Consider the following 12,613-nt stretch of genomic DNA (forward strand, 5'->3'; position numbering starts at 1 on the left):
TGATGTTGAGACTCTAGAAAAAGTACAGAGAAGAGCAACCAGGATGATTAGGGGACTGAAGACTAAAACATGTGAAGAATGGTTGCAGGAACTGGGCCTGGCTAGTCTAGTGAAGAGAAGTTCCATGGGAGACATCATAACAGTCTTCCAATATTTGAGGGGCTGCCACAGAGGAAGCGGGTCAAGCTAATTTCCAAAGCACCTGAGGGCAGGACAAGAAGCAAAGGATGGAAACTGATCAAGGGGAGATTTAACCTGTAAATAAGGAGGAATTTTCTGACAGTGAGAACAATCAACCAATGGAGCAGTTTGCCCTCGGAAGTTGTGGGAGAGTCATCACTGGAGGCTTTCAAGAAGAGACTGGACTGCCATTTGTCAGAAATGGTGTAGGGTCTCCTGCTTGGGCAAGGGGTTGTACTAGATGACTTAAAGGACCCTTCCAACTCTGATTATCTGTTATCTGTTAAACGGAATCTCATAACCCCAGAGCACTGCAACCGTCATAAATATGAGTCAGTTGCCAAGCATCTGAATTTTGATCAGGTGTCCATGGGGATATTACAGTGGTTGTAAGTGTGAAAAATGGTCGTGTCTCTTTTTACTGCCATTGTAACTTTGGACCATCACTAAATAAACTGTTATAAGTCAAGGACTACTTGTATAATCACCCGAGGACCTTTGACTGTAAAAGTCCCCAATTAATGGACCTCAGAAGTATCTGATAATTACATTTCCAAACGAATCGTTATATCCAAAGTAGTCCAAAGTAGTCCAGACAATTATCTTAATGTACCTTCTTTTGCATATTCATGTTACACACATTTAACTCATGTAAAGGACATGGCACTGTTTATGCCACTTGTACCAACTGTGTCATGAAATCGTGATGCAAATGAGGTAAAAATAAGGTAAATTAACACAAATGACATAAATTTGGATTTAACGGACCTTTGGGAAAACAAGACATCCTCCCGCTAATGGTCCATTAAATCAAGGCTTTACTACAGCCTTAATTTGCTCTTAGCACATAATTGCATTTTAATGAATTGCCAAGTGTTTATAAGTCACTCTGCTTGTAATCAGTGACCAAATTGCTAGATTCTGTTATTTCAATAAAATATTGATGCTGTGTTTCCCTTTTCTCCCTTCCCAGTTAAGTTAAATATTGATGTCCTTTTTTGCTTTACCTCTTAATTAAGTAAGAGAGTTAAAGCTTTATCACATGTAATGTGTGTGTGTCTAGTAGGCTTTAAATATTTAGGGCAAGTAGCTATGAACCAGAAAATAGAACATACGTCTTATTTGACGTTGTAACGTATTTAGGAATACCGTGTCCTCACAAATAAAGAGAGTGAGCCTCTTTTGTTCTAACTCTATCATGGACAGAAGTTGTTCCATAATTCATTGTGGAGTAGAGCTGGGAAATCACTAGAAAAATCTACCTCTGTAGGAGAAAGACAGACAGAGCCTGAAGGTGGAGTCAAGAGAGGAATCAGCCTAGAATCACTAATGTACGCACAAGCTCTCTTGAATTCTGTTAGCTCTTATCTAGTGCTCTCTTCTATCTGCCATTCCCTCTCTTACAGCCACCCATTTCTAAAGCCACACAATTCTTTTACTATTAAACAAGTGTCTTGTCTTATTGGCTTTCCTTTTATTCCACATTTAAGAGGAATGCCTCTCCCTAAATCGGTGACTAGTCATTTGGGTTACTAGGAGGAACATGGTGCTTAGCAGCAGGAGGCCAAACAACACGGACCATCAACTTCAGCAGTAAACAATTTCTCTCTTGCAGTGGTCTCCCTTCACTCTTCCATCCTGAATTTAAAGAGCCAGCAGGAGTCACATTACAAATACGAGGTCTTTCTTCATGAGTGTGTGTGTGTGTGTGTGTGTGTGTATGAAGGAAAAGGGACATCCCCCCCACCACACACGCAGAGTTTGAATAATAAAGGATGACTCCTTTTCATTGTAATTGCCCACACCTAATCTTTGCAAGCAACTTGTTCATAAGTTGCAATAACTGCAGGACTTCAAATCACCGAGGAATTGAAGCCGTAAATTTATTTTTTCCCCAGTGTTGAATGACTACTTTTTTAAGCGGAACATTGAGGTTCAATTTCGATTATTTCTATTGCAACCACCCATTCTCATGTACATTAGGTAACATTAAATACCGGTGTCTGGAAATATTAAACCTTGCCGCAAGATTAATGTATGCAATTATTTCTTCCCAGAATATAATACCTCCAGGATATTAACAAAAAAATATTTTAATGGAGCATTATTCTCTTTGTAATTCTAGCCACACAAAGATTTTTCTTTTCACGAATGAAGGCAAATATACTTGTCCCAGGATAATGTTGCAAGATCCAATCTGGATCTTTTCACCAGGACCAAAGGTTTTTGTCTTCTGGAGCTTCTGGATTCATGCTGGAGCCCATCCTCAGGGAAGTTCTGTCTAGCAGAGGGAGCACACACTCTTCAGAAGACTAAACCTCTTGTCTCAGTGACCGACCTAGATTGGATTCCTTTCCTATACAACAGACATGATATTCTTCCGATTAAAATCGAATTCGATTTTTTGGGAATCGCCCCCTTTCCCCCCCTTCTTCTCCTCCTTCCTCCCCTCGGAGGCCCCGAGTCAGGAGTTGCCGCTGGCGCGGCTCTGCGTGGTTCCAGTCCGCGTTGCCTCAGGAAGGGAAAGGCAAAAAGGAAGAGCCGCGGCGGCGCTTTGCAACGGCAGCAGCGGCTCCTGGTTTTGCCTTTCCCTTCCCGAGGCAACGCGGTAGCAACTCCTGACAGCCCCAGCCAGATACCTGAGCGGAGCCCGGTGGGAGCGGAGCCCGCTGAGCAGCAGGAAAAGGGAGCTGGGCAGCGATTTCGCGCGGTGGGGGTCTCTTTGGCCGGCCCCCGATTTTTTTTTCAGAAGGGAATATCATGCCTGTATACAAGTGCAAAGGCATCCAATATCCAAAATTCAGATTACTTTAATCCTGTATGACTGCAATGATTCCTGAAACAGTTCTCTCCTGGCTAATTATCGAGCAGGAGCATCTACAGGGGATGTTCAAAAATAAATCAAGATAGTAGCCTAATTAAATCACAGCCACAGAAGATAGGCTCAGGATCCAGATGGATCTTGACAGACTAGAACACTGGGCTGTATCTAACAAAATGAAATTCAATGTAGAGAAAAGTAAAGTCCTACACTAAGGCAAGAAAAACCAAAAGTACACTTATAGACTGGGTGAAACCAGCCTCAATAGCAGTAACTGTGAGAGGGATCTTGGAGTCTTAGTGGACAACCAGCTAAATATGAGCCAGCAGTGTGCAGCAGCAGCCAAAAAAGCTAATGCAATCCTAAATTGTATTAACAGAGGGATACAATCAAGATCAAGGGAAGTACTAATACCACTCTATAAAACCTTAGTAACACCACACCTAGAGTACTGCATCCAGTTTTGGTCACCACATTATAAAAAAGATGTTGAGACTCTAGAAAAAGTACAGAGAAGAGCAACCAGGATGATTACTTTACTTTACTTTATTGTCATTGCACCTCATACAACAAAATCAAACACCATCTTCAGTGCACATCATGACCATGAAAATAAACACAAACACACATCCTTCATACTCCACACATTGAACCGGAAACCTCCGACACCACACTAACACTGTACTATACAGCAGAATTCAAAAGAGCTACTGCCCTGGGATAGAAGCTGTTTTTCAGCCTATTTGTCCTTGTTTTTATTATCCTGTACTGTCTGTCAGATGGTAGTAGTTCAAGAAAAGGGTGCCCAGGATGAGATGGATCTTTGAGAATGTTTTGAACTTTCTTAAGGCAGCGGGAGCTATAAAGGGGGACTGGAGGCTAAAACATATGAAGAACATATGAAGAATGGTTACAGGAACTGGGCTTGGCTAGTCTAGTAAAGAGAAGGACCAGGGGAGACATGATAGCGGTCTTCCAATATTTGAGGGGCTGCCACAGAGAGGAGGAAGGGGTCAAGCTATTTTCTAAAGCACCTGAAGACCAGACAAGGAATAATGGATGGAAACTGAACAAGGAGAGATTTAACCTGGAAATAAGGAGAAACTTTCTGACAGTGAGAACAATCAACCAATGGAACAGAATTGCCTTTGGAAGTTGTGGGAGCTTCATCACTTGAGACCTTCAAGAAGAGATTGGACTGCCATTTGTCAGAAATGGTGTAGGGTCTCCCGCTTGGGCAGGGGAGGGGTTGGACTAGATGACCTACAAGGTCCCTTCCAACTCTGATTATCTGTTATCTGTTATCTTTTTTCACTTGGATCACCTGCGCATTTCCAGCAAAGCAGCTGTTCGAGCAACATGGGTGGTTTAGCAATATGTAAAATAAATAAATAACATGCATACATAAATGCATCAATACATTTCACAAGGATGGGGTATTGCTTTCACAACCATCATCATCAGCCCTCGATCCCTTCCCTGTGGGACTCAATTGCTTTGGAGATAGTTTCTGGATTTTCAACATGACGTTCCAAAGGAAGATAAATAGCAGTGGCAATAGCACTTAGACTTATATGCCACTTCATGGTGCTTTACAGCCTTCTCTAAGCGGTTTTACAGAATCAACCTTTTGCTCCCCAACAATCTGGGTCCTCATATTACCGACCTTGGAAGGATGGAAGGCTGAGTCAACCTTGAGCCGGTCAGAATCGAACTGCTGGCAATCGGCAGTCCACGGAATTGGCCTGCAGTACTGCATTCTAACCCCTGCACCAATTCATCCTAAAATGGACTTCTGCATTTCTTCTCTGTTTTTTATTTTTGTTCCTGCGGCAGCATCCTCCCCAACGCAACGTCAAGTGCTTCATGACACCTTTACAAAATGCGATGAATTGGGATGTGCTTTTTTAAAAGAAAACTTTAAAAGTTATTCTAACTGTACTGGAAACTTAATACACCATACTATTTTATATTTCGGCAATGTAATATTGGGACATGCTTTGAAGTCATGAAAATTTTGTGGTGGGGTTTACATGCAGCTCATTGGCTCTAGGTTCTCCACCCCTGTTGTACTGTAAGCTTTATCCTAACCATGGTTTCCAACCTTTTCTTCACCACGGACCCTCTTTAAATACCTGTTGTGGCCACAGACACCCAAGACTCAAGATTTAAATCTATTTTCAAGCCTTCGTGGACCCCCTGTGTCCACATCGTGGCCCCTCCAGAGGTCCATGGACCACAGGTTGAGAACCACTGCCCTAAGACATAGCAAAGAAGACAGCGAGAAGCAGAGTAGCTAATACATTTTATTCAAAGGCATTGTCAGGCTTCCAAAACCAAGACAGACCAGTTTATAGAGTTACTTCTAAGCGGTTTATTATTCCACACTTATAGACAGAACTTCTAAGAGAGTCAAACTATTTTGACTCTTTTCCTCCCAATAATTCCTCCCAATTATCTACACTTTGTTGACTCTTATTCCTCTGGAATGCAGCCCCTCCCTCTTGGGAATCCAGACTACATTCCACCACAGGCATAAACTTAGATGAGTCTAGCCATAAGTTTACATCCAGCATCAGTCTGTGCTTCTACGCATGCTGCAGCTGGCCTGACTGAGGCTATTTTGAGACTTGAGCGCTGACACACTGGAGAAGAGGGACAGTGAGGGGGGAATAGAGACAGTTGGGGTGTTGTAGTCAAAACAAAATGCTTTCTGTTGGGAACCAAGGACATTCCGGCTGGTGCTCAGAAGGAGAGAACTGGAGTCACCTAGCAACTGGTACAGTATCCTGATTGGCCCCATCCCTGCATCACACGCAGGCCCCTCATCTGAGTCCTTGCTCTCTGAGACCTCAGCCATCCGCATCTGCTGCCGGTGAACCACAACAAACCCTGACATTATGCCTTTCAGTACAATTTGTTAGCGGGAAAAGAGCCTTCCAGAATCTTTTTGATTTGAGGCCACCTTAGACCCAAGTATTATGTCAAACAAATATCGTCCTACTGTGTTTAAAAAAAGACAGGGTAATCGGTAGGTTTTGGCAAATATGACATCCCTCTTCTTTTCTTATTCGCTGTCTCAGCCGTAAGATGAGTCTTGGGGAGAGGACAAAACCCTCCTAGCAATCTTGGAGCAATTTCTCTTTTCTGTGTTCTTTGATAGAATCTCCAGCTGGGTTTAATCTTAAGGTATGTGAAGGACATCAAATAAGCGGGTTGCTTCGTCTGAATTTTTCTCTTTTTAAGTATTGAGCTATGTCACCCCGTCCATCACGCTTCCCAGTCTCCTTTTTTGGCAGCCGCAAATTATCTGCAAAGTCTGAAAGTTGCAGAGGGTGAGATTTTGCAGGTTTCTCTGAATCCGTTACCATTCTTCTTCCTCACTAAGAATGCATACAGGTAGTCCTCGGCTTGCGACCATAATTCGGCCCCAGATTTTTATTCCTAAATGAGACAGATGTTAAGTGAGTTTTGTCCCATTTTACGACCTGCCTTGTCACAGTTGTTCAGGGCATCAGTAACTTGTTAAGTTAGTTACAAGGTTGTTAAGTGAATCTGGCTTCCCCATCGACTTTGCTTGTCAGAAGGTCACAAAATGGGATCGCAGGAGTCTGGGACACTGCATTCGTCATAAATACGAGTTGGTTGCCAAGCCTCTGAATTTTGATCACGTGACCATGGGGAATGCCACCACGGTTGTAAGCGTGAACAATGATCATAAGTCACTTTTTTTTAATGCCGTTGTAACTTTGAACCGTCACTAAATGAATGGTTGTACATCGAGGGCAATCCGTAATTCATAGAATGTTGAACTGGTTGAAGGATTCTAAAGATCCTTTTTTTTTACTTTGTATTGTTATGTTATAAGTGGTCATTAATTTTCACGATTTAGTGATTTTTGTTTCAATCATAGCATAGAAGTTTCAATTAATTCTTCTTTTTATCAAATAATAATGTATTACTATTAATACATTAATGTATTATTATTATTATCATCATCATCCTTCCTATTACCTATCTCTTCCCACTTATGACTATAATCGCGTTGCTTGTATCTTTACAATTTATAATTTATTTTTATTTTATTTATTTTGATTTGTCAATCACTTACAAGATAATAGGTATAAGTATATACATAAATGAATATTGTTTTATTTGTCTCCTAGTATGATTTGATTGCTTGTTAGTAAACTATGACTATCACTAAGTGTTGTATCCTATGATTCTTAATGAATGTACTTAATTTTTTTCTTATGTACATTGAGAGCATATGCACCAAAGACAAATTCCTTGTGTGTCCAATCACACTTGGCCAATAAAGAATTCTTTCTTTCTTTCTTTCTTTCTTTCTTTCTTTCTTTCTTTCTTTCTTTCTTTCTTTCTTTCTTTCTTTCTTTCTTTCTTTCTTTCTTTCTTTCTTTCTTTCTTCCTTCCTTCCTTCCTTCCTTCCTTCCTTCCTTCCTTCCTTCCTTCCTTCTTTCCTTCCTTCCTTCCTTCCTTCCTTCCTTCCTTCCTTCCTTCCTTCCTTCCTTCCTTCCTTCCTTCCTTCCTTCCTATCCTCTGCAGTTTTGAGACACATTCGGAGAGTGATGGAATATAGAGTTATTATTAAATAAAAACATAACTTCTTCTTCAGTGGGAGAGAGATATAAGATGAGCTTGAAACTCCGTACAATCTTTTGGCCTTTGGCGTCTTACCTCTATTTCATTTGCTTCCCTCCCCCACTTTCCTCTGTCAATGATTAGGATCAAAGTCTCGTCGTACCAGCTGGAAAATGTTGTCCAGAGTGTGCTCAAAAACCCTGCTTTGCATTTGGGACATTATACCAGGTAACCTTCAGATAAAATGCCACAAGGACGAATTTGATGTGCATTTTTCTTTGTCCCTCTTCCTCTACTTGAAATTTTAACTTCAGAAACAAACAATTCACTGCGCTTTCTTCCTGGGAAGCCCAATGAGTTGAAAGGGATCAAAAGAAGGAAGGAATGTTCTGGCAAGACTGAATGGGGCCTATCAACTAAGGCAAATAAGACGGTTCTTGAGTGAAGTGGAGAAAAGGGCCGTGAGCTCAGATTGGCTTCCTGGCTGAGAAGGGTGCATTTGACTAGCACTCTAACCGTGACTTCTGGTGGGCATTGGCAGTCAAAACGAACAGAATGCAAGCAGTCCTCGATTTACGACTATGGTTGAGCACCAAATTCTCATTTTCTAAGCAGGACAGTTGTTAAGTAAATTTTGCCCCCATTTTACGAGCTTTCTTGCACAATTGTTAAGTGAATCACTGCAGTTGTTAACTTAGTAACAGCTGTGGGATATGGGATGGGCGGCAAATAAATTTTATAATAGATATATATAGAGAGAGAGAAATTGAGAGAGAGATAGAAATAGATTTGAGATAAGTAAATAGTAGATAGATGATAGATTAGATAGATGGATAGATAGATAGATAGATAGATAGATAGATAGATAGATAGATAGATGATAGATAGATGGATGTAGAGATAGAATAGATTAGAGATAGATGATAGATTAGATAGGTAATTAGATAGATAAGATAGATGATATAGATAATAGGTAGATAAGATAGATAATATAGATGATAGATGGATGTACAAATAGAAATAGATTAGAGATAGATAGTAGATAGATGATAAGATAGATGATATAGATGATAGATGATAGATAAGATGGATGATATAGATGATGGATAGATATATAGATAGGGTAGTTATATAGATAAATAGATGATATCGATGATAGATAGATAGATAGATAGATAGAGATAGATAGATAGATAGATGGATGTAGAGATAGAAATAGATTAGAGATAGACAGATGATAGATTAGATAGATAATTAGATGATAGATAAGATAGATGTAGATGATAGATAAGATAGATAATATAGATGACAGATGGATGTACAAATAGAAATAGATTAGAGATAAATAGTAGATTATAGATAAAATAGATGATATAGATGATATATAAGATAGATAGATGATAGATGAGATAGATAATAGATAAGATAGATATATAGATAAAATAGATGATATAGATGATGGATAAGATAGATAGATGATAGATGAGATAGATAAGATAGATATATAGATAAGGTAGATATATAAATAATTAGATGATAGATAAGATAGATATATAGATAAAATAGATGATATAGATGATAGATTAGATAGATGATAGATGCGATAGATAAGATATATATATATATAGATAAGATAGATATATAGATAAATAGATGATATAGATAATAGATAGATAATATAGATAGATGATAGATAGACGGATGTAGAGATAGATTAGAGATAGATGATAGATAGATAGATAATTAGACATAGATGATAGATAGATGATATAGATGATCGATAAGATAAAATAGATAGATGATATAGATGATATATAGATAAGATAGATAGATAGATAGATAGATAGATAGATAGATAGATAGATAGATGCTTGCATACATAAGTTGTTAAGTGAATCTGGCTTCCACCTTGACTTTGCTCATTAGAAAGTCGCAAAAGGGGATCATACGACTCTGAGACACCACAACCGTCATAAATATGAGCTGGTTGCCAAGCGCCCAAATATTGATCACGTGACTCTGGGGATGCTGCAACGGTCGTAAGTGTGAAAACCAGTCAAAAGCCACTTTTTTCTGTGCCTCCCAACGTCAAAAAGTCACTAAACTAATGGTTGTAAGTCAGGGACTACCTGTACATGCCAGTTGCCAAGCGACCAAACTTTGACCGTGTGACCCTGCATGGGGGATGCTGCAGCAGTCATAAGGGTGAAACCCTGAGCCCTGAGTCACTTTTTTTTTTCAGAGCTGGCATTAACTTTAAACGGTCACTAAACAAATGGTTGTAAGTCGAGGACCAGCCGTCGTTCAAATGCTTTTCTTTGTTATGCAGCCTGGGGAAGAGTGGAAGAAAGATGCTTGCACAACCTGTGTATGTGACGGAGGAGAATCCAGGTGCTTTACGAAGAGCTGCCTCCCACTGAATTGTCCAAAGGTAAATTCCTAAGCTTAAAACTTGGGAGATTTTTCTGGGAGATTTTCCCCCTTCTCATGTCTCCAATCTTCCACTTACTCGCATCTTCTCAGGACGAAGACAAAGCGCGGCGCCCAGGGAAATGTTGTGAAGAGTGTGTCCTTTCCAAGGGCAGCTGTGTGCACAACGGCACCCTCAAATACCACAGGGACATGTGGCACGATATGGACTGTAACTTCTGTAGCTGTGATGGAGGCCAGGTTGCTTGTCGGAAAGCCAAGTGTGCCAAAGTGGACTGTGGCCAGGTAAAGAATTTCCAAGTTAGCTGTCAGGATTCCAGCAGTTACCCCCATTTAAATCATGAGTCTCAAGCCAAACTTCAAAAGGATTTATTGGGAATTGAGAGAATTTAATAAAAAGAAAAATAACAGACTGTGACAACCAAGACCTTTAGAAGGCTTCATTGTAAGATATTTGCAAATACCGGACTCCACCTTCCAATAACAGATTAGGAGATGGATACACCCCCTTGGAGTAATTACAGCCTTATATAGGTTTTTACATTTAAAAGATTACATAAGATTACATTTCACACATAGGAGTTATAGTGACTTCCATAAGAAAGAAATGAGTAGTCCTGGGTGTTTTTCCATAAGTCCTCCCAAACTTCTCCCATGGAAATCCCTTAGCTCGTCTCATGTTCATCTTCATCATCAGATTTCCTGTTTTTCACTTAAAAGATCACACAATAGATCATTAACAAACTTCTAATGTCAGGGCGACCTAGTATGAAATCTCAAATCAAGCCAAGGACATAATATTTTGTAACTTTGCAGAACTTTAGCAAAAATAACAAGTTATATAAATGTTCTGATATCTAGAATGCCAGATTAAGAACAAATATGGAGTCTCTCTGGTTATATATATTCTTAGGTGTACTAGGCAAATTTTCACATATAACAGGAGTTAACATGTCCGGCACTGCCTGGGTGTAGCTGACTCTGAGACACATAATTCATTGTCACCCTTGACCCTGGTTTTCCCCCAACCCCTGGGTGTATCATAATTCATATTCTCCAATGGGACACATCCATAGCCAAGAGTCATCAATCATGCTCTCCAGTTAGAATTTTGCACGGCAGAAACTTTGGTCACCTAGTTACTATCTTTGAAAACATTCATGGAATGCAGTTTCAGTTTGCAAGCTGCCACACTGCTTCCCCCTCCCTTTCTGTTGGCAATTCTAAAAAGACCATAGAAATATTTTATGAGTTGACATTATCTCTATGTTTCGCTTATTCAAAAGATTTTTTAAAAAGTGGCCTTTTTTATTCAAGTTCCTGGAAACACCAGATACAGAAATAATTGGTTTTCAGATTGAATAATAAAACAACACAGTTGGAAGGGACCTCTTGGAAGTCTTCTAGTCCAACTCCCCTTCCCAAGCAGAAGACCCTACACCATTTTAGACAAGTGGCTGTCCAGTCTCTTCTCAAAAATCTCCACTGATGAAGCCCCCACAACTTCCGTTCCACTGGTTAATTGTTCCCACTGTTAGGTAATTTCTTCTTAGTTCTAGGTTGGTTCTCTCCTTGATCCGTTTCCATGTCTTCATTTTACCCACCTCAGAAGGATGGAAGACTGAGTCAACCTTGAGTCTGGTGAGATTTCAACTGCCAAATTGCAGGCAGCCGGCAGTCAGCAGAAGTAGCACTCTGACCACTGAGCCGCCATGACTCCACCTTCTTCTCTTTCCTTCTATCTTTCCCAGCCTTGGAGTCTTCTAGGTTTTTGTTTGCAGTAGGACAATTTGAGCCTTGTCCAGAAGGGGTGTTTTATGTCCCTGACGGAATCTAGGAGGCCATATCCCCCATTCCTTGAAAACATTAAAGAACCCCAATCCTTCCCCTTCCAATGCTGCTGTTACCTCACCGCACTGCCTTGGAAAAGCTTCAATTATTAACTAATTCCTTGTTCGAGTCTTGTAGAAAAAAAAAAAGCAATTCTCTGTCCATTGGCTTGAACTGAAGCCGACCTCTCAAGGGTTTTGCACTCTTCTCTTTCCCATAAAAGAGTAGCTTGTTCAAGAGAGATTGTGGCCCTTTCATGAACCAAGAGAGATCTCCTTGACTTGAACAATGAAGCCAGCACACAAAAGTGAAATTGGGGGGCCTGCAGTGAATTTAAATGAAGCAGGAGAGCCGGGGCTGCCCAGGTAAAGGACTGGCTCCTGTAGCATTTCTTTCTAGGCCTTTCCATTGAGATGAACCTATGGCCTGTATCCAGTTTTCATCACTCCACTATAAAAAGAGATGGGCAGAGAAGAGCAACAAAGATGATTGGGGGTCTGGAGGCTAAAACATATGAAAAACGGTTGCAGGAACTGGGTATGTCTAGTCTGATGAAAAGAAGGACTAGGGATGACATGATAGCAGTGTTCTAATATCTCAGGGATTGCCACAAAGATGAGGGAGTCAAGCTATTCTCCAAAGCACCTGAAGGCAGGACAAGAAACAATGGATGGAAACAAATCATACATTGCAATGTTCTACCTGTCAATGAATACTTCAGCTTCAACCATAACAATACAAGAGCACACA

At 40.2% G+C, this 12,613-nt stretch overlaps 1 protein-coding gene across 1 annotated transcript in view; it reads left to right on the forward strand.

Annotated features, from left to right (window-relative positions):
- Positions 1 to 12,613, forward strand: part of FRAS1 (Fraser extracellular matrix complex subunit 1) — a 419,940-nt gene that overhangs the window by 144,879 nt on the left and 262,448 nt on the right. The window contains 3 exon segments of the mRNA XM_087962750.1: positions 7,748 to 7,831; positions 9,933 to 10,034; positions 10,127 to 10,318. Coding sequence (XP_087818876.1) covers positions 7,748 to 7,831; positions 9,933 to 10,034; positions 10,127 to 10,318 — 378 coding nt within the window.

Source organism: Notechis scutatus, chromosome 4, assembly GCF_049901735.1.
Source record: "Notechis scutatus isolate UNSWTSFEM ecotype Mainland chromosome 4, rNotScu1.2, whole genome shotgun sequence".
NCBI lineage: Eukaryota > Metazoa > Chordata > Lepidosauria > Squamata > Elapidae > Notechis > Notechis scutatus.